The sequence below is a fragment of the Nyctibius grandis genome, chromosome 10, assembly GCF_013368605.1.
Source record: "Nyctibius grandis isolate bNycGra1 chromosome 10, bNycGra1.pri, whole genome shotgun sequence".
Taxonomy (NCBI): Eukaryota; Metazoa; Chordata; class Aves; order Nyctibiiformes; family Nyctibiidae; genus Nyctibius; species Nyctibius grandis.
This window is the reverse complement of record NC_090667.1, coordinates 12,424,618-12,450,720: the sequence shown is the minus strand read 5'-3', so window position 1 is coordinate 12,450,720 and position 26,103 is coordinate 12,424,618. Positions and strand designations below refer to the sequence as shown.

The 26,103-nt window shown below is 40.2% G+C and overlaps 2 protein-coding genes across 24 annotated transcripts in view; one reads left to right on the top strand and one right to left on the bottom strand.

Moving 5' to 3' along the window:
* Positions 1-746: 746 nt before the first annotated feature.
* RACK1 (receptor for activated C kinase 1) lies at positions 747-7,070 on the bottom strand. Its single transcript, XM_068409122.1, has 9 exons — positions 7,021-7,070; positions 5,525-5,702; positions 4,083-4,254; positions 3,479-3,626; positions 2,472-2,567; positions 2,251-2,361; positions 1,688-1,828; positions 1,165-1,275; positions 747-867 (listed from the first exon to the last, which is right to left on the bottom strand). The coding sequence occupies exons 2-9, from the start codon at positions 5,631-5,633 to the stop codon at positions 802-804; spliced, it is 954 nt and encodes a 317-aa protein (XP_068265223.1). The 5' UTR covers positions 5,634-5,702; positions 7,021-7,070; the 3' UTR covers positions 747-801.
* LOC137667899 (tripartite motif-containing protein 10-like) overlaps positions 5,785-26,103 on the top strand; it is a 28,256-nt gene continuing 7,937 nt past the window's right edge. The window contains exons 1-31 of one of the 23 annotated variants that reach the window (XM_068409098.1): positions 5,785-5,852; positions 7,162-7,320; positions 8,592-8,649; positions 9,844-9,864; positions 10,143-10,163; positions 10,241-10,261; positions 10,362-10,382; positions 10,737-10,757; positions 12,887-12,907; positions 13,334-13,354; positions 13,594-13,614; positions 13,843-13,863; positions 14,289-14,309; positions 14,607-14,627; positions 15,891-15,911; positions 16,033-16,053; positions 16,310-16,330; positions 18,348-18,368; positions 18,461-18,481; positions 18,679-18,699; positions 19,889-19,909; positions 19,996-20,016; positions 20,114-20,134; positions 20,248-20,268; positions 22,820-22,840; positions 22,917-22,937; positions 24,547-24,567; positions 24,842-24,862; positions 25,012-25,032; positions 25,452-25,472; positions 25,566-25,589. In XM_068409098.1, coding sequence (XP_068265199.1) covers positions 8,637-8,649; positions 9,844-9,864; positions 10,143-10,163; positions 10,241-10,261; positions 10,362-10,382; positions 10,737-10,757; positions 12,887-12,907; positions 13,334-13,354; positions 13,594-13,614; positions 13,843-13,863; positions 14,289-14,309; positions 14,607-14,627; positions 15,891-15,911; positions 16,033-16,053; positions 16,310-16,330; positions 18,348-18,368; positions 18,461-18,481; positions 18,679-18,699; positions 19,889-19,909; positions 19,996-20,016; positions 20,114-20,134; positions 20,248-20,268; positions 22,820-22,840; positions 22,917-22,937; positions 24,547-24,567; positions 24,842-24,862; positions 25,012-25,032; positions 25,452-25,472; positions 25,566-25,589 — 604 coding nt within the window. In that variant the 5' untranslated portion in view covers positions 5,785-5,852; positions 7,162-7,320; positions 8,592-8,636. Of the gene's footprint in view, positions 5,853-7,010; positions 7,321-8,591; positions 8,650-9,843; positions 9,865-10,142; positions 10,164-10,240; positions 10,262-10,361; positions 10,383-10,736; positions 10,758-12,886; positions 12,908-13,333; positions 13,355-13,593; positions 13,615-13,842; positions 13,864-14,288; positions 14,310-14,606; positions 14,628-15,890; positions 15,912-16,032; positions 16,054-16,309; positions 16,331-18,347; positions 18,369-18,460; positions 18,482-18,678; positions 18,700-19,888; positions 19,910-19,995; positions 20,017-20,113; positions 20,135-20,247; positions 20,269-22,819; positions 22,841-22,916; positions 22,938-24,546; positions 24,568-24,841; positions 24,863-25,011; positions 25,033-25,451; positions 25,473-25,565; positions 25,590-26,103 lie in introns of those variants that run through there. The other 22 variants (XM_068409120.1, XM_068409101.1, XM_068409100.1 and 19 more) reach the window with 22 other exon arrangements.

Below are 26,103 nucleotides of genomic sequence, written 5' to 3'. Positions count from 1 at the left end.
ACCCAAGACTCAACCCAACCCAAGACTCAACCCAACCCGACCCAAGACTTGACCCAACCCAAGACTTGACCCAACCCAAGACTCGACCCAACCCACGACTCAACTCAACCCAAGACTCAAGACCCAACCCAAGACTCAACCCAAGACTCAACCCAACCCAAGACTCAAGACTCGACCCAAGACTCAAGACTCGACCCAAGACTCAAGACCCAAGACTCGACCCGACCCAGCCAAGACTCAACCCAAGACTCAACCTGAGGTTCCTTCTCAAATTTATCTCTTTTGGGGGTAATTTCTCTCCTTTCTACATTTTTCTTGGGAATTATGTTTTGTTTTTCCCCCCCAGGTCTTTCCCAGCGAGAAGAACCGAGTCCCTCGTTAGCCACAAGGTTGGAGAACATCTCCCAAGTCCCACCACACCATCTGCGACCACGTAATTATTTCCCTCCGCTGTTAATTTTTCTGCATCGTGGGTTTTAACTCCTCGTCGTCTCCTGTAGCCCTCAAAAGTTCTCCTGGTTGCCCCCATCCTCATCCCCAAGCCCTGTCCCACCACGATGTCCCCAACCTTGAAGGCGTGGGGACAACTCATGGACCTAAAGCCATTCCCCATCGGGGATGGTGGGTTTTGCCTCACCCTTGAGGTTCTCCAGAGTAAAGAGGTTGGAAGATCTTCCAACCCCAGATCTTCCCTGAACTTCCAGGTCATGGGGTGACCCAACAGTGGACACGAGGCGACCAGAAGCTCGATAAAACGCTCTTTTATTGAGTCTTTTGTACACAAAATCGCTGGTTTCTGGCTCATCTGGTCCCGATGGTGACCTGCCACACGCGGACGAGGTTGTCTGTGTAGCCGGCAAACAGGGTCTACGGAGAGAAAGAGGTCATGGGAAGGGTTGGCCACCGAGGTGGGACCTCAGGACGTGAGGACAAGGGACTGTGGGCCTCAGAGGGCAAAGCCCAAAGCAGAAGGACCCCAGATGTTGGGGAGATAAAGAGTTCAAAGGTTGAGGAGGGATCTAAGGAAGTTATTGCCCTTGTTGGTAGATGGCTCCAAGAGTGGAGCATCATGGTCCTTATGCTCCAAGAGCAGTAGGAAGGTCCCCAAAGTCCTTGTTGGACTGGGGTGGGATGGTGGGACATGGACAAGGGGATGGTTTGTACCTGCCCATCTGCGGACCAGGCCAAGGAAGTGCACTGGGGTGGTTCGGCCTTGCTGCTGGTGCTGATCACCTCCTGCTTCAGCTCATCCACGATGATTTTGCCTTCCAGGTCCTGCAAGGAGAGAAGATAAAGGTGAAGGAACCATCATGGTGGAATCCACCCCAACTCCAGAACGTCATGAGGGAGCAGATCGCTCAGAAACAGCCTCTGGATTTCTCCATGGAGATCAAAGTCAGATGGCATCTAAGTGTTTCATCATGGCGTGGTGGCCACTGCTACCCTCCTTGGCCAGGGGACAAGGCCATGGGCACCAGGGGATGAGGCCATGGGCACCAGTCACTGCTGTGGTGGGGACAACCCTCCAGGAGATGATCTCCTCCAAGATCCAAAGTGAGGATCTCAACCATGAAGGTGACACCAAACCCAACACAACCCAAAAGCTGAAGGAAGTTGAGGTCTTCTGGAGGAGGAACCCTGCCCAGATGGGGACAGAGAGGTGGTGAGGACCCCATGGGTGACGTACCCAGATCTTGATGCTGGGGCCGGTGGCAGCACAAAGCCAGTAGCGGTTGGGGCTGAAGCACAAGGCGTTGATGATGTCTCCTCCATCCAAGGTGTAGAGGTGTTTGCCTTCGTTGAGGTCCCACAGCATGGCCTGGCCGTCCTGTGGGGCAGAAGAAGTCAGAGCAGACCCCAACACTTGTCACCCACCCCAGAGGGGCCTCCTTCCACCCCAAAGGGGCCTCCTTCCACCCAAGAGGGGCCTCCTCCCACCTTGACCACGCTTAAGCTGGAGTACTTTGCCACAAGCCAGCGTAGATATGGAGAAGTTGAAGGAAAACTCAAAGAAAACCCATCAAGGGTTGACATCTAAGAGCTAAAGAAGGTCCCTGGAGGTGGTTGAGCATCTTCACCATGACCTTCCCTCCTAGGACCATCAAGTCAGGCCAGATCGTTGGGCCGTCACCACCCTACTCAAGCCATGACCAAGATGTGGAGCCCACTCTCAGCATGGGAGACACCAGAAATGAGCTGGAGCTGCTGGTAGGACACCAAGATCTCATCTTCCTCCTCCCCATGATGTACCTTGCCACCAGAGGCACAGAGGGAGCCATCAGGGGACACCGTCACCGTGTTGAGGTAGCCCGTGTGCCCGATGTGGTTGGTCTTCAGCTTGCAGTTCGCCAAATTCCAAACCTGGGTGAGGGAAAAACACGTGAGGGAGAAGAAAACCCTCCCCAGAGGACTCTGGTTGCTTCTCCAACCATCGCAGATCATCTTGGGTGGAAGCTGATGGCCAACCTCACCTTCACCAGCTTGTCCCAGCCGCAGGAGACGATGATGGGGTTGCTGCTGTTGGGGGAGAACCTCACGCACGACACCCACTCCGAGTGACTCTCGTCCTGAGGAAGAGGAAGGACAGCGGGGTCACGGCGAGGAAACAGTCAACCAGGTTGGAAGAGCCCTCTGGGGTCATCGAGTCCAACCATGGCCCTCACACCACCACGTCAACTAGACCATGGCCATGCCGTTGGTCTTGGCCCATCGATCCAACCCATCCAGATCCCTCTGTAGGACCTTCCTACCCTCCAGCAGATCCACACTCCCACCCAGCTTGGTGTCATCTGCAGATCTACTGAGGGTGCAACTCAATCCCTACGTCTAGATCATCACCTTCCCACACCCTTCCTCATGGAGATGTGATTTGGAAGCCCACCTTCCTACACCCTTCCTCAGGGAGGTGTGATTTGGAAGCCCACCTCCCCACACCCTTCCTCAGGGAGGTGTGATTGGAAGCCCACCTTCCCACACCCTTCCTCATGGAGGTGTGATTGGAAGCCCACCTTCCCACACCCTTCCTCAGGGAGGTGTGATTTGGAAGCCCACCTTCCCACACCCTTCCTCATTAAGGTGTGATTGGAAGCCCACCTTCCCACATCCTTCCTCAGGGAGGTGTGATGGAAGCCCACCTTCCCACACCCTTCCTCAGGGAGGTGTGATTTGGAAGCCCACCTTCCCACATCCTTCCTCACGGAGGTGTGATGGAAGCCCACCTTCCCCCACCCTTCCTCACGGAGGTGTGATTTGGAAGCCCACCTTCCTACACCCTCATGGAGGTGTGATGGAAGCCCACCTTCCCACACCCTTCCTCATGGAGGTGTGATTGGAAGCCCACCTTCCCACACCCTTCCTCAGGGAGGTGTGATTTGGAAGCCCACCTTCCCACACCCTTCCTCAGGGAGGTGTGACTGGAAGCCCACCTTCCCACACCCTTCCTCACAGAGATGTGATTTGGAAGCCCACCTGGGCTCACCTGCACCGTGTACTTGCAGACCCCCAACGTGTTCCAGAGTTTGATGGTTTTATCCCTGGAGCCCGAAACGATCTGGCGGTTGTCGGAGGAGAAGGCCACACTCAGGACGTCCTTGGTGTGGCCCACGAAGCGCCGGGTGGTGGTGCCGCTGAGGGAAGATGGGGCCAACAGGATGTAAAATCCACCAAGAAGGGGTTAAAATTCAAATATTTGGAGGAAAAAGAGACATGGAGTGGTCTACAACGGGGGATGGTCGCCCTTCTCCTTCCAAAGAACTCAGGAGGACAACTGGGGGAACTGGGATGAGTTTATCCCACCCAGCTCTGCAAAACTCAACCTTCTTCTCTAGGTTGTAGCCCCAATTTGGCCCCAAATGACCCCAAAAGAGCTTGAGCCTCTCCCCACCTCAGCTTCTCTCCCATCATAATTGCAGGACGTTGTCTTCAGACCCCGGAGGATCAAGACTTTGTGTCAGGTCTAATCATGGGGAGAAGGAGGCCAAGGACGAGGAGCCCAACACCCAAATCTACTCCAAATCGTGGCACCGGCCACCAAAAACTCCCCCCCGCCACCCAAAACACCCTCACCCTGCCCCACATCTCACGTGGTGAGGTCCCAGAGCCTCAACGTGCCGTCCCAGGAGCCCGAGAGAGCGAACTGCCCGTCGGAGGAGATGACCACGTCGCTGACGAAGTGCGAGTGGCCGCGCAGGGCTCGCTGCGGGATCCCGTAGTTGGTCTCGTCGCGCGTCAGCTTCCACATGATGATGGTTTTGTCTGCGGGAGGGAGGCAGAGAGAGAGGGGGGGAGGTAAGATGGAGGGGTCACCACGGGGACCACGGCCCTCTGCCCACCCCCCAGCTCATCCCTCTCATGGGGTGACCACTTCTCTGTCCTTCTTCTCCCCTTGCGAGGCTCATGGTAGCCCTGGCACCCCTAAATCATGCCCTCTCTCTCCTAACGAGCCCCATGGCTTGCCCAACCTCTCCCTTCCAGGCTCATGGTATCCTCTTGCCCCTGATGGTCTCTCCCGACCTCCCCCCCGCCCTCTTCGACCTATGGTTTCAACCAGGCCAATGGTCGCCCCCAACCCTCTCCCCCCCGCCTCAACCTATGGTCTCAACCAGGCCAATGGTCTCCCCCCATTTCCAATGGTCGCCCCCGACCCTCTCCCCCCCGCCTCCACCTATGGTCTCAACCAGGCCAATGGTCTCCCCCCATTTCCAATGGTCACCCCCGACCCTCTCCCCGCCGCCTCGACCTATGGTTTCAACCAGGCCAATGGTCTCCCCCCCATTTCCAATGGTCGCCCCCGACCCTCTCCCCCCCCGCCTCAACCTATGGTCTCAACCAGGCCAATGGTCTCCCCCCCATTTCCAATGGTCGCCCCCAACCCTCTCCCCCCCGCCTCCACCTATGGTCTCAACCAGGCCAATGGTCTCCCCCCATTTCCAATGGTCGCCCCTGACCCTCCCCCTCCCCGCCTCAACCTATGGTCTCAACCAGGACAATGGTCTCCCCCCCATTTCCAATGGTCGCCCCCGACCCTCTCCCCCCCCGCCTCCACCTATGGTCTCAACCAGGCCAATGGTCTCCCCCCATTTCCAATGGTCGCCCCCGACCCTCTCCCCCCCCGCCTCCACCTATGGTCTCAACCAGGCCAATGGTCTCCCCCCATTTCCAATGGTTGCCCCCGACCCTCTCCCCCCCGCCTCGACCTATGGTCTCAACCAGGCCAATGGTCTCCCCCCATTTCCAATGGTCGCCCCCGACCCTCTCCCCCCCCCCCCCTCCGATGGTCTCCCCCGACCCTCTCCCCCCCCACACCCCCTCCGATGGTCTCCCCCGACTCTCTCCCCCCCCACACACCTGCTCCGATGGTCTCCCCCGACCCTCTTCCCCCCCACGATGGTCTCCCCCGACCCTCTCCCCCCCCCACACTCCCTCCGATGGTCTCTCCCAACCCTCTCCCTGCCCTCCCCCCGACTTCCGATGGTCTCCCCCAACCCTCTCCCATGCCCCAACCCCGGCCGGGTGCGGCCCTCACCGCGCGAGGCGGAGAGAATCATGTCCGGGAACTGCGGCGTAGTGGCGATCTGGGTCACCCAGCCGTTATGGCCCTTCAGGGTGCCCCGTAAGGTCATCTGCTCCGTCATGGCGGCGGCGGGGGAGGAGGATGGCGGCGGATTCAGCGGAGGCGGCGGCCCGTCCGGCCGCCCTGACAGCTGTCGCCAGCACGGGGAGAGAGAAAGAGACCAGAGCTACTTCCGGCGGAAGCGGAAACAGCGTCGGAGCCGTACGGCAACATGGCGGCGCGCACGGGTGCGGGGCAACATGGCGGCGCGCATGGCGCTGTACGGAAAGAGGCGAAGGGGGTGAGTGCTGGTAATGGGGGGACATAGGGAGGGTCCTGGGGGGCTGTGGGGGACAGGGTGGGTGTTGGGGGGCTGGAGGTGAGGTAGGGGGGGCTGTGGGGGACAGGGTGGGCGTTGGGGGGCTGGAGGTGGGGTAGGGGGGGTGGGGGGGACAGGGAGGGCGTTGGGGGGCGGGAGGTGGGGTGGGGGGGTGTGGGGGAGAGGGAGGGCCTTGGGGGGCTGGAGGTGGGGTAGGGGGGGCGTGGGGGGACAGGGAGGGTGTTGGGGGGCTGGAGGTGGGGTAGGGGGGCTGTGGGGGACAGGGTGGGTGTTGGGGGGCTGGAGGTGGGGTAGGGGGGGTGTGGGGGACAGGGAGGGTGTTGGGGGGCTGGAGGTGGGGTAGGGGGGGTGTGGGGGACAGGGAGGGCATTGGGGGGCTGGAGGTGGGGTAGGGGGGCTGTGGGGGACAGGGAGGGTGTTGGGGGGCTGGAGGTGGGGTAGGGGGGGTGTGGGGGACAGGGTGGGTGTTGGGGGGGCTGGAGGTGGGGTAGGGGGGCTGTGGGGGAAAGGGAGGGCGTTGGGGGGGCTGGCGGTGGGGTAGGGGGGGTGTGGGGGGACAAGGAGGGCATTGAGGGGCTGGAGGTGGGGTAGGGGGGGTGTGGGGGGACAGGGAAGGCCTTGGGGGGCTGGAGATGGGGTAGGGGGGCTGTGGGGGACAGGGAGGGCGTTGGGGGGCTGGAGATGGGGTAGGGGGGGTGTGGGGGACAGGGAGGGCGTTGGGGGGCTGGAGGTGGGGTAGGGGGGGCTGTGGGGGACAGGGAGGACGTTGGGGGGCTGGAGGTGGGGTAGGGGGGATGTGGGGGGACAGGGAGGACGTTGGGGGGCTGGAGGTGGGGTAGGGGGGCTGTGGGGGACAGGGTGGGTGTTGGGGGGCTGGAGGTGGGGTAGGGGGGGTGTGGGGGACAGGGAGGGCATTGAGGGGCTGGAAGTGGGGTAGGGGGGGTGTGGGGGGACAGGGAGGGCGTTGGGGGGCTGGAGGTGGGGTAGGGGGGCTGTGGGGGACAGGGAGGGCCTGGGGGGGCTGGAGGTGGGGTAGGGGGGGCTGTGGGGGACAGGGAGGGCCTCTAAACAACCCGTGGGGAGATGGTGGCACCTCCGGAGGGTTGCCCCGATGCCACCAAGCTCAGACCTTCCTCTGGAGGATCCTGTTCCTGCGATGACTATATAGGGGCTCCTCCACCTCGGCATTTAACCCGGCTAAAATTAGGCGGTGGGAAGGTCCCCTCTGTGCCTGCCACCACAGCTGTCGTGCCCGTGACGCCTCTTCCAGCTCGGTGAGGACGCCCAAAGCCTCCGACCTGCTGCCCGGGGCACCACCATCCCCCAGGACCTGCTCCAACCAACCCCCACGTACTCAACCATCACCCCGGGAGCAGGACGGCCCCGATTAGGCCGATTTCAGCGTGACAAAAACCAACTGCAGGTCTTGGTGAGTCGTTTTCTTGCTTCCAGAGAGGTGGGGAGAGCAGAATTTGGGGGTAGCCTGTTCCCAAACGCCCGTCTGGCTGCGTGGGCTCTTTGGTGGAAGGCAGGGAGATGCGTTTAGAAAGCAGGAGGAGGGCGATACGTTCACGAGAGCTGGAGGAAACCTAAAAGAAAATGATCTTTTATATCTTTACATGAATCTAACAACACTGAAAAACATCAAATCATATTAAATTTTTATTATCCTTTTAGGAAAATATCATAGAGAAATAATTAGTGCTGCTTTCCCTGCTCTGATTATCCATTTCAGCACAAATTTAGGCCCTTATAACATCATTTATCTAATTTAGCTCCCAATAAAGAGCTAAATTTAGGATTTAGTTTAGGAAAGATCTTAATATAGCACACGAGGAGCGCTCAATAATTTCCTTTAATATAACACGACGCCTTTTCCCACCCTGGTTTTAGCCTGGTTTTACTTTTTGCCTTTCCCCAGCTCAGCTCCTCCAGGAAGGATGAGCGTGTTCAGGACGCTGGCAGGATTGTGAACAAAAATTAAATTATAACGACCCCCCCCATCCAGTTTGAGTGATTTTTAGGGAGAAAAATTGGCTGATGGAGGCTTGTGTGGTGTATTAATAAGGAGCAAGCAAAGGGTGCAAAATCTGTGTCCCTTCACCCAACCTACACCCTCTCCCGCAGCAATTAATCCTTTTTTTTTTTGTTTTTAATTAATAATAAGAATCAATTTAAAACGTTTACTGCATGTACAGTAGTACAGCAGAGGAGGGAAGCTCTGGGTATAATATATTTTATATTTTTGGCCCAAAAAGATGGTGGCACCACGTCCTCCACGTACGGGGCTGCTTCTCACGGTGTCAATCGTGATTAAACATTATTATTAAATAATTTATGAGACACAGAGAAGAAATGAAGCTCGTGCTGCTTCAGGCAACTAAAATTAGATGTTTAAGACTGAGCTATTGGCCCTGGACCCCTTCTGTGATCAGTGGGGTGGCGGATGTCGATGGAGGCTCATCACACTCCCTCTTTCCTACACTTCAGCCAGATGTAGAGCAGAAAATATCTCAAATTAAGTCTAATTACTGGGAAAAATGGGGGAAAAAAGCCTCTGCGGCCTCGTGGCTTTCTCCCTTCTTGTGTTTACTCACGTGGTTTTCCCAGACAAGACGTTTCCCCCCACGCCGCGTCGCCGCCAAGACCCGGTTGTCCTTGGACACGACATTTTAATGATGCTTCCTCTCACCCCACCAGGTTAACGAAGCTCTGGGAGGTGGTTCCAATTAGGAAGCGAAGGTGATGATGGAGTCAGGTACGTGAGAACGTGTTAATTAACGAAGCACGTGCCAAATCCCGGCTCCTTTGGCACCCGGAAGCCCGGCTTTGCTGTGCCAAGGGCGGTCAGTCCGTGCTCCGCTTGCTTTCGAGCTGCTTTTTTGCTTTTTTGGCTTCTCTAGTTTGATGCTGTCGAGGAGTTGTGCTCATTAAAGAAAATAATATTAATATTTAACTCCAGAGGAAGGCAGCTAGGTTGGAGAGCCGCTCCAGTTGTCCTCAGTGCAAAAAACATTTACCTATATTTTTTATTTCTTCTCTTTTATTTCTTCTCTTTTATTTCTTCTCTTTTATTTCTTCTCTTTTATTTCTTCTCTTTTATTTCTTCTCTTTTATTTCTTCTCTTTTATTTCTTCTCTTTTATTTCTTCTCTTTTATTTCTTCTCTTTTATTTCTTCTCTTTTATTTCTTCTCTTTTCTTCTCTTATTTCTTCTCTTTTCTTCTCTTATTTCTTCTCTTTTCTTCTCTTTTCTTTATTTTTTCTATTTATTTTCTTTATTTTTTTTATTTATTTCTTTTCTTTATTTTTTCTATTCTCTTATTTCTTCTCTTTCTTCTCTTATTTCTTCTTTCTTCTCTTTATTTCTTCTCTTTATTTCTTCTCTTTCTTCTCTTTATTTCTTCTCTTTCTTCTCTTTATTTCTTCTCTTTCTTCTCTTTATTTCTTCTCTTTCTTCTCTTTATTTCTTCTCTTTCTTCTCTTTATTTCTTCTCTTTCTTCTCTTTCTTCTCTTTATTTCTTTTTATTTCTTCTCTTTTCTTTTTTCTTCTCTTTATTTCTTCTCTCTCTCCTCTTTTATTTCTTCTATTTCTCCTCTTTTATTTCTTCTATTTCTCCTCTTTTATTTCTTCTATTTCTCCTCTTTTATTTCTTCTATTTCTCCTCTTTTATTTCTTCTATTTCTCCTCTTTTATTTCTTCTATTTCTCCTCTTTTATTTCTTCTATTTCTCCTCTTCTATTTCTTCTATTTCTCCTCTTCTATTTCTTCTATTTCTCCTCTTCTATTTCTCCTATTTCTCCTCTTCTATTTCTCCTCTTCTATTTCTCCTCTTCTATTTCTCCTCTTCTATTTCTCCTCTTCTATTTCTCCTCTTCTATTTCTCCTCTTCTATTTCTCCTCTTCTATTTCTCCTCTTCTATTTCTCCTCGTTTATTTCTCCTCGTTTAGGAAAAAGGAATGCAGATCCTGGTAAGTGATTTTTTTTTCCTTCTTCCATCAAAAAAAGTCACATTAATACGCATCTCCTAAGGCCTTTCTTGGCTGGGCGTGTGGCTTGGCTTATGCTATCACATATCCTAGACTACATTAATCGCATAACCAGTGTAATTTTGTGAAAATTATGGTCAATAACAGGGAAAAAAAATCAGTAAATAATAATTTTTTAAGCCAATTGCTATGCTCCAAACCAAAAAACCACAGAAGGACCCACACGGGGGGGCTAAATCCTCTCTCTGTCTCTCTTTTAGAAGAATGGGATGCAAAAATCAGTAAGTGCCTTTTTTTTTTTTGCCCCCACCTTTAATCTTGATGCTAAAGGATTTATACTATTATAACTTTATTTTAGGGAAATTAACGGAAGAATTTGGTAAGTTGCTTCCCTTCCCTGCGCACGCCTGAGTTTGAGTGTGTTTCTGCAGCTGTAGCACCGGCGACAACACGTATATATTTATTTTTATTTCCTTTAGAAGAAAGCGACACAGAACTGGGTGAGTGTGGTTTTGGGGTTGTTTTGGGTTTTTTTTTGCTGCTACTGAAGATTGAAAAAGTTCCTTTTGTACAGAGGAAACTTATTAAACCAGAAATCCTCCTTATTAAACCGTAATCCTCCAGACCTTAAATTTATACCCAGCCACACGACTTAAGAAGGGACCCAGACCACCAGCGCGGTATAATTTATCCCTGTCACGCCAGGCATCTCGCTGGGGAGGAGACACGCTGGCTCCCCGCGATCCAGCGGCATTCCCTAATCTCTTCTTCGGGGCTCTTGCTCACTCGTCGAAGCATGTCGGAGGCCGAGAGCTCTTAGGACTGACCCCTATTTATTTCTCTCTTATTTTTAGAGGAATGTGACACAGAAAATGGTAAGTGTCATTCTTTAAAAGAAGACATTTTTAGGCCCTGAAACTTTTTAGGCCCTGAAACTTTTTTAGGCCCTGAAAGTTTTTTAGGCCCTGAAACTTTTTTAGGCCCTGAAACCTTTTTAAACCCTGAAACCTTTTTAAACCCTGAAACCTTTTTAAACCCTGAAACTTCTTTAAACCCTGAAACTTCTTTAAACCCTGAAACGCTTTTAGGCCCTGAAACGCTTTTAGGCCCCGAAACTTTTTTAGGCCCCGAAACTTTTTTAGGCCCCAAAACTTTTTAGGCCCCGAAACATTTTTAGGCCCCGAAACTTTTTTTAGGCCCCGAAACTTTTTTTAGGCCCCGAAACTTTTTTTAGGCCCCGAAACTTTTAGGCCCCGAAACTTTTTAGGCCCCGAAACTTTTAGGCCCCGAAACTTTTTTAGGCCCCGAAACTTTTAGGCCCCGAAACTTTTTTAGGCCCCGAAACTTTTTTAGGCCCCGAAACTTTTTTAGGCCCCGAAACCTTTTTTAGGCCCCGAAACTTTTTTAGGCCCCGAAACTTTTTTTAGGCCCCGAAACTTTTTTTAGGCCCCGAAACTTTTTTTAGGCCCCGAAACTTTTTTAAACTCTGAAACTTTTTTTAGGCCCTAAAAGAAACGCTTTTAGGCCCTGAAACGCTTTTAGGCCCTGAAACGCTTTTAGGCCCTGAAACTTTTTTTAGGCCCCGAAACTTTTTTAGGCCCCGAAACTTTTTTAGGCCCTGAAAGTCTTTTAGGCCCCAAAACTTTTTTTAAGCCCTGAAAGTTTTTGAGGCCCCGAAACATTTTGAGGCCCCGAAACATTTTTAGGCCCCGAAACTTTTTTTAGGCCCCGAAACATTTTTAGACCCCGAAACTTTTTTTAGGCCCCGAAACTTTTAGGCCCCGAAACTTTTTAGGCCCCGAAAGATTTTTAGGCCCTGAAACTTTTTTAAACTCTGAAACTTTTTTTAGGCCCTGAAACTTTTTTTAGGCCCTAAAAGAAACGTTTTTAGGCCCTGAAACCTTTTTAGGCCCTAAAAGAAACGTTTTTAGGCCCTGAAACCTTTTTAGGCCCTAAAAGAAACGTTTTTAGGCCCTGAAACTTTTTTTAGGCCCCGAAACTTTTTAGGCCCCGAAACTTTTTTAGGCCCCGAAACATTTTTAGGCCCCGAAACTTTTTTAGGCCCTGAAACCTTTTTTGGGCCCCGAAACTTTTTTGGGCCCCGAAACTTTTTTGGGCCCCGAAACTTTTTTGGGCCCCGAAACTTTTTTGAGGCCCCGAAACTTTTTTGAGGCCCCGAAACTTTTTTAGACTCTGAAACTTTTTTAAACTCTGAAACTTTTTTTAGGCCCCAAAACTTTTTTTAGGCCCCGAAACTTTTTAGGCCCCGAAACTTTTTAGGCCCCGAAACTTTTTAGGCCCCGAAACAAACTTTAAAAGTTCTTTCAAATAATAGTGGCCCTCAAAACCAAACAGCCTCAATCACGCATCGCTGGAATAAAATATTTTTTTATGATACATACTTTCACAATACATACCTTTTATTTTTCAATAAATACTTTTTTTTTTTTGTATTTGAGAATTTTTACTGCGATGCTCGGCGAGTCACGTTCCTTCCACAAAGGCGTGCTTTGGGCAGGGCTGCTCAGAGCAAGTTTGGGTTTTTTTTTACATTTCAGCTTCAAAAAGTGCAGAAGTGGAAAAGTCTTAACGAATAAAACTAATTGGAAATGCTGGTAATAAATAGAATAAGTCCAGATAGAACAGAGATTATTTTGTATCTCTAATATTGAGAATGAAATAAATATATAGAAGTGGTGAGAAATAACTTAAAGCCATTTCCCTTCTCTTTCTCTTTTTTATCGGGGGGCACAAAATGCAGAAATAGGTACGTATCGCTCTCTTATCTTTGCCAAATCAATTCTGATAAGGGAATTTCTTGTTTAATTAACCCCGCGTGATGCCTTCCTGGGGGTCCATCCACAGTCCTATCCTCTCTGGGCTCTGCCCTTGACCCTCCACGGTTATTTAAATACCAAATCTGTAAATTCCTGTAAATCTCAAAGTTTAGAGAACAGATTCAAACCGAACTTTAACTCATCCTGATTTATTTCTCTGTTTTAAGCTGAACTTACAGCAGAGATTGGTAAGTTGTGTCTTTACGTCCCGTACAATATATTTTTGCCTAAAAAGTCGTGTTGTAGCTGATTTGCCTGGGGTTTATTGGGTTTATTCCCTTTCTCTTGCCTGTTTTTCAAAAAAGCAGGAGGTATATTCATTTTTAATGAAAAAATATATGTTTTATATGCTGCGAAATGCAGCACTTAATCCCTCTCAAGATACTTAAATTTTGCAAAAAATCCTTTTCCAATTCAACTTGTCCCATCTTTTGTGGTAGATGTTGCAAGATGTGTCAAGTGTTAGATGCAGAATAACTTTATTTTTTGAGCAAGAAAGGACCAAATTAGGGTACGGTGCATCCCTGGTGCCACGAGGTCCTTGATAAAAACAGTATTTATTTTTATATTTGTATTTATATTTATATTTATTTTTATTTTTATTTTTATTTTAGACAATCTGACCGCAGAACTTGGTAAGTTTTCCTTCATTTTTATCTTTATTTCATTGTGGGTTTTTAGAGGGAAGAGGTGGTTATTCCTCCCTCAAACACACATATGTCCAAGCTGGGCTAGAAATAAGATCAATTAATTAAAAAAAAAAGCATAATTTCAAATTATAATCACTATTAAAAACAAAATTTGGAGGCAGAGGGTGATGTGAGGTTCATAAGCTTCCTGACCATCGATATTTCCTCTTTATTTTCTCTTTTAGGTGAACGTGATAGAAAAATCAGTAAGTATCATTTTTCTTTTTCTGGTAGATCTTCAGATCTGGTTATTAAATTGTTGTCAACAATCCCTTCCCTGTCCTTAATTATTTGATCTCGTTAGCATCAATGTGGTGTAATTATAATATATCTTGACCCCGGGGGGGGGAAGTCAAAGGTGGCACAAGCCAGGTTGTATTCATAGAGTAAAAGTCAATTTAAAGATAATATTCCCTTATTTTTTTTTATTTAAGGCAAGCTTACGTCAGACCTGGGTAAGGAGTTTTATTTCCTTGAAATTAAAATTATCTTTAATTATGCAAAAGTTCTGGATAGAAAATAATTTCTTTAAAAATAGAAGATTTTGTGTTTTCATCTGCTTTAGCAATGGGTGGCTTATAGGGGGATTTCTTCCTTAAGAAACCTTATTTTATGATATAAAATCACTTTAAAACCATATAACCTTATATTATATAATATTTTAAATAATTAAAATTTACCAAATATAGCCTTATATTATTTAATATTTTAAATAATTAAAATATTGTGGTGTAAAACTTCTGTTGGTTTTGAGTTTTACAGTGTGAAGACAGCGCTGTGGGAGGAGTTGCTTTGTGTTTTTCCATATTTATTGATTATTTATTGATTATTTATTGATTATTTATTGATTTTTTTTTATTGTTTTTTTTTAATTTTTTAGGTGAATGCGATGCCAAAATCAGTAAGTGTGATTCCTCCTCGGATGGGTGCCGAGGAGCAGAAATTCCTGCTGGTTTATCCTGGAAAATGGGAGCAGAATGGGAGTTTCCTGCTGAAAAAAAATAGTATTTTTTTATAGATTGAGTAACATTTACAACAAAGTGTAATTTCAAAGTATAATCATAAATATAAATGCAATATTAGGGGAAAAAACCCAATATTCCTGATTTAAGAGCTCTAGGGATGCTGTAGACCCAATGCCCAGAGAAGAAGGAAATATTTAATATGGTTTTTTTCTCTCCCCTCCTTTTCTTTCCAGAGGAACGTGATAGAAAAATTAGTAAGTGGCATTTTTCATCATGATTTTGGGGTAAAAACCCTTGTTTTGGGAGGAGGGAGGGCCTCTTTGATCCTCTGTCTTTGAAAAGTGGCAAATAGCATTTTTTTTCCCCAAGTGTGAGCCCAGGCTTCTGAAAATAAATATTATTTATTGTTGTTATTATTATTATTATTAACAGAAATATTATAATAAACACAAATATTAATTATTATTATAAACACAAATATTTTTATTATTATAAACACAAATATAATAAACACAAATATTTATTATTATAAACACAAATATTTATTATTATTATAAACACAAATATTTATTATTATAAACGAATATTTTATTACAAACAAATATTATAAACACAAATATTTATTATTATTATAAAGACAAATATAATAAACACAAATATTAATTATTATAAACGAATATTTTATCATTACAAACAAATATTATAAACACAAATATTTATTATTATAAACACAGATATTATTTTTATCGTTATAAACACAAATATAATAAACACAAATATTATTTATTATGATAAACACAAACATTATTTTTATCATTATAAACACAAATATTATAATAAACACAAATAATTATTATAAACACAAATATTATTTTTATCATTATAAACACAAATATTATAATAAACACAAATAATTATTATAAACACAAATATTATTTTTATCATTATAAACACAAATATTATAATAAACACAAATATTAATTATTATAAACACAAATATAATAAACACAAATATTAATTATTTTTATAAACGCAAATATTATAATAAACACAAATATTAATTATTATAAACGCAAATATTATTTTTATCATTATAAACACAAATAATAAACACAAATATTATTGTGATAAACACAAATATAATAAACACAAATATTAATTATTTTTATAAACACAAATATTATTTATTATGATAAACACAACTATTATTTTTATTGTTATAAACACAAATATTATAACAAACACAAATGTTAATTATTATTATAAGCACAAATATTATTGTAAACACAAATATAAATTATTATAAACACAGATATAATAAACACAAATATAAATTATTATTATAAACACAAATGTTATTATGATAAACATAAATATTATTTTATTATTATAAACATTATTTATTATTTTTACAAACACATTATTATTATTATGATAAACACAAATATTATTTTTTATTATTCTAAACACATTTTTAATTATTATTATAAACACAAATATCATTTTCCTCCTTGCAGCCAAGCTCGCAGCAGAAGCACGTAAGTCCTTTTCTTTTGGGGACAAAAAATGATGCTTTTAGGCTTAGAAATCTCTTTTTTAGGGTCAATTTTTGTCACTTTATTTGAACTAATACCTATTTTTTTTGTTCTTCTTTCGAAGGCAGACTCACAGCGCAGCTTGGTAAGTCTGATTTTTGTACAGGACATCCCGTGAGGGTTGATTTAACCAAATCTTTGCAGATTTTGTGGTTTTTTTAAAATAAAATAAATAAAATTTCTAATTAAAATAATTAAAATAATTAAAATAATTAAAATAATGAGCTTTGCAGAAGGTCTTTGAGCTTTTGGCTTCGGGACCTGGCGTCCTGGGGGAAGAGGTGAAAAAACAACCATAAAAATGCTCTTTTTTATTATTTTTAATCTCTTTTTTCATCCAGGGGATCGAGACAAGCGGCTTCGTAAGTGATTTTCTCTCCTCCTGATGTGTAAAATCCGGGTCCAGAGGTGGATCTTCCTCGAGGGGCTGGTGTCTTTCCAGAAGTCTCTCCAGAAGTTCTCCTTCCTGTCTGAATTCACCCCCTCCGTCGCTCCTACGTGGATGTTACCAGGACCAGGGGGTTCCTCAAATACTATACAACTGACATACTCACTATATAACACGCAACATACTATACAACTGACATACTCACTATACAACACGCAACATACTATACAACTGACATACTCACTATACAACACGCAACATACTATACAACTGACATACTCACTATACAACACGCAACATACTATACAACTGACATACTCACTATACAACACGCAACATACTATACAACTGACATACTCACTATACAACTTATATAACACAACATACTATATAACATATACTCGCTCTGTAACATACTCGCTCTATAACTAACATACTCTAACATACTCACTTTATAACTAGCATACTCACTCTATAGCATACTCACTCTATAGCATACTCACTCTATAGCATACTCACTCTATAACATACTCTATAGCATACTCACTCTATAGCATACTCACTCTATAACATACTCACTCTATAACGTACTCACTCTATAACTAACGTACTCACTCTATAACATACTCACTCTATAACATACCATAACATACTCACTCTATAACTAACATACTCACTCTATAACGTACTCACTCTATAACGTACTCACTCTATAACGTACTCACTCTAACATACTCACTCTATAACATACTCACTCTATAACTAACATACTCACTCTATAACATACTCACTCTATAACAAACATACTCACTCTATAACAAACGTACTCACTCTATAACATACCATAACATACTCACTCTATAACATACTCACTCTATAATATACCATAACATACTCACTCTATAACATACTCACTCTATAACATACTCATTCTATAACATACTCTATAACTAACATACTCACTCTATAACATACTCACTCTATAACTAACGTACTCACTCTATAACATACCATAACATACTCACTCTATAACTAACGTACTCACTCTATAACATACCATAACGTACTCACTCTATAACGTACTCACTCTATAACATACCATAACATACTCACTCTATAACATACTCATTCTATAACATACTCATTCTATAACATACTCACTCTATAACTAACATGCTCACTCTATAACATACTCACTCTATAACTAACGAACTCACTCTATAACATACTCATTCTATAACGAACTCACTCTATAACATACTCACTCTATAACTAACGTACTCACTCTATAACATACCATAACATACTCTATAACGTACTCACTCTATAACATACCATAACATACTCACTCTATAACATACCATAACATACTCACTCTATAACATACTCACTCTATAACATACTCACTCTATAACATACCATAACATACTCACTCTAAACAAACATACTCACTCTATAACATACTCTATAACATACTCTGTAACTAACATACTCGCTCTGTAACATACTCGCTCTATAACTAGCATACTCACTCTATAACATACTCTATAACATGCTCTGTAACATACTCGCTCTGTAACATACTCGCTCTATAGCTAACGTACTGACTATATAACTAACATACTCACTCTACAACATACTCTACAACATACTCTATGATATCAAATATACTCACTATAGTAGTATTCTCACTATTCTATTTTTTATTCTATACTACCAGCCTATCCATTTTTCTCACCTATTTTATACTATTATACCATACATTGTATTATTTTCTACTATGCTACGTAAGCTTAAACCCCAGAATTATTTACACCGTCTCCGGAGAGAAATAGAAAATGTATAGAAATAAAATAGAATAAAAATAAATAAAATAAAATAAATAATAAATAAATAAATAAATTAAATAAAATAGAATAAAAAATCAAAATAAATAAAATAAATAAGTAGAAACATCTATTTAAAATAACCTTACGTTTCTCTCTCTCTAGGGAAACTCACTGCAGAACTTGGTAAGTCATTTTTTTTCCTGCATTACGTAGAAAATAGGGGGAAAGGGCAGCAAAACTCATCACAATTTTCCTTTTTTCTGCTTTTTTTTCAGCAAAATGCGACTCAACGATTCGTAAGTGACATTTCCTCCTCCTCCACCTCGGGGGGGTTCGGTTGGTGCTTCGGGGACGCTGGAATTTCTTGTGTGAATCTAAATTTGGGTGGAAAATATAAAGGGGGAAAAACTCCCGTGGGAAGAGCTGAGAGGGGTGGAAGTTTGGGTCGTGTGTGGGAAATCTGAGGGGAATTCATGTTATTTTCTGTTTTAAGGAATATTTACGGTGGAGTTGGGTAAGTCCATGTCCTTCCTTCTGCAGTTTGTGTTAAATTTTTAACAATATTAAATTAAAAAAATATTTAAAATTTATTATTTTTTAAAAATATTACATTTAAAAATATTTAAAATTTAATATTTTTAAAAAATATTAAATTAAAAATATTTAAAATTTAATATTTTTAAAAACAATAAATTTTAAAATATTTAAAAGTTAATATTTTTTAAAAGAATAAATATTAAAATATTTAAAATTTATTATTTTTTTTAAAATAATAAATTTAAAAATATTTAAAAGTTAATATTTTTAAAAAATATTAAATTAAAAATATTTAAAAGTTAATATTTTTTAAAATAATAAATTTAAAAATATTTACGATTTATTATTTTTTAAAAATATTAAATTAAAAATATTTAAAAGTTAATATTTTTTAAAATAATAAATTTAAAAATATTTACGATTTATTATTTTTTTAAAATATTCAATTAAAAATATTTAAAAGTTAATATTTTTTAAAAATATTAAAAATATTTAAAAGTTAATATTTTTTAAAATAATAAAATTAAAAATATTTAAAATTTAATATTTAAAAAAATATTAAATTAAAAATATTTAAAATTTATTATTTTTTAAAATAAATGTAAAAATATTTAAAATTTAATATTTTTAAAAATATTAAATTAAAAATATTTAAAATTTATTATTTTTTAAAAATATTAAATTAAAAATATTTAAAAGTTAATATTTTTAAAATAATAAATTTAAAAATATTTAAAAGTTAATATTTTTAAAAATATTAAATTTTAACATTTTTTAAAATAATAATAAATAAAATATATAAATAAAATAAATAATAAAATTTAATATTAATTTAAAAAGATATTAAAAATGTAATATTTAAAAATATTTAATTTATTAAGAATATATTTTTTTGATTCAATAAGTATTAAATCACAATTAAAATATTAAATTCTATTTTTCAAATGCAATTACAAAAACAAAACCCAGATTATTTCTGCCTGTTCCGCTGTGTTTCATCTCCCTGGTGAAATAAAAAGCAACTTGTAGAAGTTTTCAACCCCCCAAAAAATTAGAATTAGAGCAGAAATCATCTTGTTTTCCAAATTCTACGCCCAGAGATAAAGATTTTAGTGGCAGAAACTACAAGAAATAACCCAAAATTGTTGTTTTCACTCTTTTTTTAGGAGAGCAGAACACAAAAATAGGTGGGTTTGATGTTAATGGTGATAATAAACAAGTTTTGCCTTAAATAATTATTAAATAACAATTTTTTTCCCCCTTTCTTTTTCAGGTGAACTCACTGCAGACGTCAGTAAGTCATTTTCATATTAATTATGATTTAAATGAAAATTATCTATGAAAAAAAGCACTGAGCGACGTAATAATCCTTAATTTCTATTTATTTTTAGGGGACTGCAACAGAAAACTTCGTAAGTGCCTTTTTTTTTTTAATTGTGAGAATTCACCTTGAGAATTTTGTCATCGAGAAGACGGACGTCATGAAATTCCTGTTGTTTTATTTTTTTTTCTCCTCTATTTTAAGGGCAACACGCGGCAGAACTGGGTAAGAAATTGCTCTGCTTTGCTCAAAATTGATATTTTTTGCATGGATTTTTTTGCAGTGGATTTTTTCTGCGTATGTGAAATTTTTAAGGGGATAATTTCAGGTTTAACTGCGTTTAGCAAAGTATGCGAAGGCTAAGATAAATGTATGGGTTGGGTCTTGGGTTGGGTCTTGGGTTGGGTCTTGGGTTGGGTCTTGGGTTGGGTCTGGGGTTGGGTCTTGGATGGGTTGGGTCTTAGCTAGGGTCTTGGGTGGGTTGGGTCTTGTAGGTTGGGTCTTAGCTAGGGTCTGGGGTTGGGGTTGGGTCTGGGGTTGGGTCTGGGGTTGGGTCTGGGGTTGGGTCTGGGGTTGGGTCTGGGGTTGGGTCTGGGGTTGGGTCTTGTAGGTTGGGTCTTGGGTTGGGTCTTGGGTAGGTTGGGTCTTGGGTTGGGTCTTGGGTAGGTTGGGTCTTGGGCTGGGTCTTGGGTGGGTTGGGTCTTAGCTAGGGTCTTGGGTGGGTTGGGTCTTGGGTACGTTGGGTCTTGTAGGTTGGGTCTTGTAGGTTGGGTCTTGTAGGTTGGGTCTTGGGTTGGGTCTTGGGTTGGGTCTTGGGTGGGTTGGGTCTTAGCTAGGGTCTTGGGTGGATTGGGTCTTGGGTACGTTGGGTCTTGTAGGTTGGGTCTTGTAGGTTGGGTCTTGTAGGTTGGGTCTTGGGTTGGGTCTTGGGTCAGGTCTTGGGTGGGTTGGGTCTTGGGTGGGTCAGGTCTTGGGTGGGTCGGGTCTTGGGTGGGTCGGGTCTTAGGTTGTGTCTTAGCTAGGGTCTTGGGTTGGGTCTTGGGTGGGTTGGGTCTTGGGTGGGTTGGGTCTTAGCTAGTGTCTTAGATTGTGTCTTAGCTGGGTTGGGTTGGGTCTTGGTTGGGTTGGGTCTTGTAGGTTGGGTCTTGTAGGTTGGGTCTTGTAGGTTGGGTCTGGTAGGTTGGGTCTGGTAGGTTGGGTCTTGGGTAGGTTGGGTCTTGGGTAGGTTGGGTCTTGGGTAGGTTGGGTCTTGTAGGTTGTGTCTTGGGTAGGTTGGGTCTTGGGTCGGGTCTGGGGTGGGTCGGGTCTTAGGTTGTGTCTTGGGTTGGGTCTTGGGGTGGGTTGGGTCTTGGTTGGGTTGGGTCTTAGCTGGCTTGGGTCTGGTAGGTTGGGTCTTGGGTAGGTTGGGTCTTGGGTAGGTTGGGTCTTGGGTAGGTAGGGTCTTAGGTAGGTAGGGCCTTAGGTAGGTTACGCCTTAGGTTACGCCTTAGGTTAAGCCTTAGGTTACGCCTTAGGTTACGCCTTAGGTTAACGCCTTAGGTTAACGCCTTAGGTTAACGCCTTAGGTTACGCCTTAGGTTACGCCTTAGCTAGGTTACATCTTCGGTTACATCTTAGCTAGGTTACGCCTTAGGTTACGCCTTAGCTAGGTTACGCCTTAGCTAGGTTACACCTTAGGTTACGTCTTGGCTAGGCTATGTCTTAGGTTACGTCTTGGCTAGGTCGTGTCTTAGGTCGTGTCTTAGGTAGGTTACGTCCTAGGTAGGTTACGTCTTGGCTAGGTTACATCTTAGGTTCCGTCTTAGGTAGGTTCCGTCTTAGGTAGGTTGTGTCTTGGCTAGGTTGTGTCTTAGGTTACGTCTTAGCTAGGTTACGTCTTAGGTTACGTCTTAGGTTACGTCTTAGGTCGGTTGTGTCTTAGGTCGGTTGTGTCTTAGGTCGGTTGTGTCTTAGGTCGGTTGTGTCTTGGCTACGTTGTGTCTTGGCTACGTTGTGTCTTGGCTACGTTGTGTCTTGGCTACGTTGTGTCTTAGGTAGGTCGTGTCTTAGGTAGGTCACGTCTTAGGCTGTGTCTTAGGTTACGTCTTGGCTAGGCTGTGTCTTAGGTTACGTCTTGGCTAGGTTACGTCTTGGCTAGGTTACGTCTTGGCTAGGTCATGTCTTAGGTCATGTCTTAGGTAGGTTACATCCTAGGTAGGTTCCGTCTTGGCTAGGTTACGTCTTAGGTTCCGTCTTGGCTAGGTTCCGTCTTGGCTAGGTTGTGTCTTAGGTTGTGTCTTAGGTTGTGTCTTAGGTTGTGTCTTAGGTTGGTTGTGTCTTAGGTTGGTTACGTCTTAGGTTACGTCTTAGGTTACGTCTTAGGTTACGTCTTAGGTTACGTCTTGGGTTGTGTCTTAGGTGGGTTGTGTCTTAGGTAGGTTACGCCTTAGGTTGGTTACACCTTAGGTTGGTTACGCCTTAGGTTGGTTACGCCTTAGGTTATGTCTTAGCTAGGTTACGTCTTAGGTTGTGTCTTGGGTTGTGTCTTAGGTAGGTTGTGTCTTAGGTAGGTTGTGTCTTAGGTGGGTTGTGTCTTAGGTGGGTTGTGTCTTAGGTGGGTTGTGTCTTACGTTGGTTACGCCTTAGGTTACGTCTTAGGTTACGTCTTAGGTTACGTCTTAGGTTACTTCTTAGCTAATATAGGTTCTACCTAGACTCCAGCTCCCGAACACCCCCCGGCAGAGCTCGCCTAAACCCGACCCCACACTAATTTATTTTTATTTCTTGTCATTTCTAGAGGAGCGGGACGTGCAAATCCGTGAGTATCCTCCGCGGGGCCGGGCCCCACCTTACCCCTCCCTACTTACACCCACTATTTGTATTTCCTCGTTTAGGGGCCAACGAAGCGGAGATCAGTAAGTGCCACCTTCCTGTTGGGCTTAAACTCCAAATATATGGAATAAAAATGGGGTTTTCCCGTTAAAATTGTGGGGTTTTGGGGTCGGGGCTGCACGTGGGACCCCAAATTCTGCCCCCGTCACATGGGACAACCCCAGCGGGTCCTTTAAGAGTATTATATGTTAATATATGTTAATTTAAAAGTATATTATATATTAATATATGATAAGCTTTGTTAAGTATATTATCTATTAATATTATTTTTATATATATATTATATTTATTATGTTTATATATTTTAAATATGATATATTAATATATGATAACCTTTAAGTATATTATATATTAATATATGATACCCTTTGTTAAGTATATTATATATTCATATATGATAATCTTTAAGTATATCATGTATTAATATCTGATAACCTTTAAGTATATTATGTATTCATATATGATAACCTTTAAGTTTATTATATATTAATATATGTTAACCTTTGTTAAGTATATTAGATATTAATAAATGATAACCTTTAAGTATATTAGATATTAATATATGATAACCTTTAAGTATATTAGATATTAATAAATGTTAAGCTTTGTTAAGTATTAATATATATTAATAAAATTTTTGTTTTATATATTATATTTATGTATTATTTTTATATCTTTTAAATATTATATATTAATGTATGTTAACCTTTAAGTATATTAAATATTTATATATGATAACCTTTAAGTTTATTATATATTAATATATGTTGACCTTTAAGTATATTATATATTAATATATGTTGACCTTTAAGTATATTATTTATTAATATATGATAACCTTTAAGTATATTATATATTAATAAATGTTAAGCTTTAAGTATATTATATATTAATATTTGTTGACCTTTAAGTATATTATTTATTAATATATGATAACCTTTAAGTATATTATTAATATATGATAACCTTTAAGTATATTATATATTAATAAATGTTAAGCATTAAGTATATTATATATTAATATTTTTATTTTATATATTATAATGTATGATAACCTTTGTTAAGTATATTATATATTAATTTATGTTAACCTTTAAGTATATTATGTATTAATATATGTTAACCTTCGTTAAATATATATTAATAATATTTATATTTTATCTACTATATAGTATATTTGTGTATTATGTTTATATATTTTAAATATATCTTATAAAAATATATAAGTAGTATAAAATATATTTATAAAAATATATATTAAAAATATATAATATATATATAATAATATAAAATATATATAAACATAGATATAAAAATATATAATTTATATATAAAATATATAAAATATATATAAAAATAGATATAAAAATATATATAATTTATATATATAAAATAGATATAAAGATAGATATAAAAATATATATAATTTATATATATAAAAATATATAAAATATATATAAAAATATATATAAAATATATATAATTTATATATATAAAATATATAAGTATCTTTAAAAAATACAATTATTATAATACTTTTTATATTGTAAATGTAATTAAAAATTGATAATATCTATAATTCTGGTGGATTAAAGCTCTTCTTCAAACTGATAAATCTCTTTTTGCTTTCAGGGCGCCTCACCGAGCTGCTGGGTAAGTGCATTTCCTCACCCTCCTCGTTAATAAATTCAGCGTTAAATTAGCAGAAATTTATTAAAATGGAATTTGGGAAAAAAATAACAGCTGGGAAATGTAAGTCGAGGCTTTGAGAGAGGAGCTGGAGTGAAATCCTGCAGAAAAATGGTAAAAAAAGGTAAAAAAATGGTTAAAAAATGGTAAAAAATGGTTAAAAAAATTGTAAAAAATTGTAAAAAGCTGTAAATAGTTGCTAATAATTGGTAATAATTTCTATTTTTTCTGTTTGCAGAGGAGCGGGATTCTGAAGTTCGTAAGTTAATTTGCTAAGCTGGTTAATTTCTGCAGGGCTCGAATGTAGGAGAAATTAAAAAATTTAAATTTAATTAAAATTTAAATTTTAATTGAAAATTTAAAACAGAGTTTTATTAATTTCTCTTCCTCTTCTTGTTTTATTTTTAGGAAAACAGGATGCCGTCATTAGTAAGTAAATTAATAATGTAAATTAATTAAATTAAGTTTAAAAAATCAAATTAATTTTTAAAAATCAAATTAATTTTTAAAAATAGAATTTATTTTTTAAAATCGAATTTATTTTTTTAAATCGAATTTATTTTTTTAAATCGAATTTATTTTAAAAAATCGAATTAATTTTTTATTTAATTTTTTGAATTAAATTTTAAATTATTGTTAATTAATTTTTTAAATAGAATTTATTTTTTAAAATGGAATTTATTTTTTAAAATTGAATTTATTTTTAAAAATTGAATTAATTAAGAGGCATGAGAGTTTCTGCCCACGTTAGAGGATTTGGGCACCTCGACTTCCCCCCATCAAGACCCTCTCGCATCCTTGGGAAGGAAAACACCTAATTAGAATAAATTTTATTTTCTCCTTTTAAGGCAAGCTGAGGGAGGAGCTTGGTAAGGCGGTTTTATTCCTTTCACAAAATTAATTTGGGATTTTTTTTGTGGGGAAAAATCTGTGTTTCACCTTTTTCTCTTTTATTTTATTAGAGGAATTAAAGGATCAGGAAGGTGGTAAGTGATATATATAAATATATAAAAAGATATAAAAAATATATTTAAAATATACATTAAAAATATATAAAATATAAAAATAAATATATGAAAAGATATAAAAAATATCTTTAAAATATACATTAAAAATATATAAAATATATAAATAAATATATGAAAATATATGAAAATATATTTAAAATATACATTAAAAATAGATAAAATATATAAATAAATATATGAAAATATATAAGAATATATTTAAAATATACATTAAAAATAGATAAAATATATAAATAAATATATGAAAATATATTAGAATATATTTAAAATATACATTAAAAATAGATAAAATATATAAATAAATATATGAAAATATATTAGAAATATATTTAAAATGTACATTAAAAATATATAAAATATATAAATAAATATATGAAAATATATTAGAAATATATTTAAAATGTACATTAAAAATATATAAAATATATAAATAAACATATGAAAATATATTAGAAATATATAAATAAATATA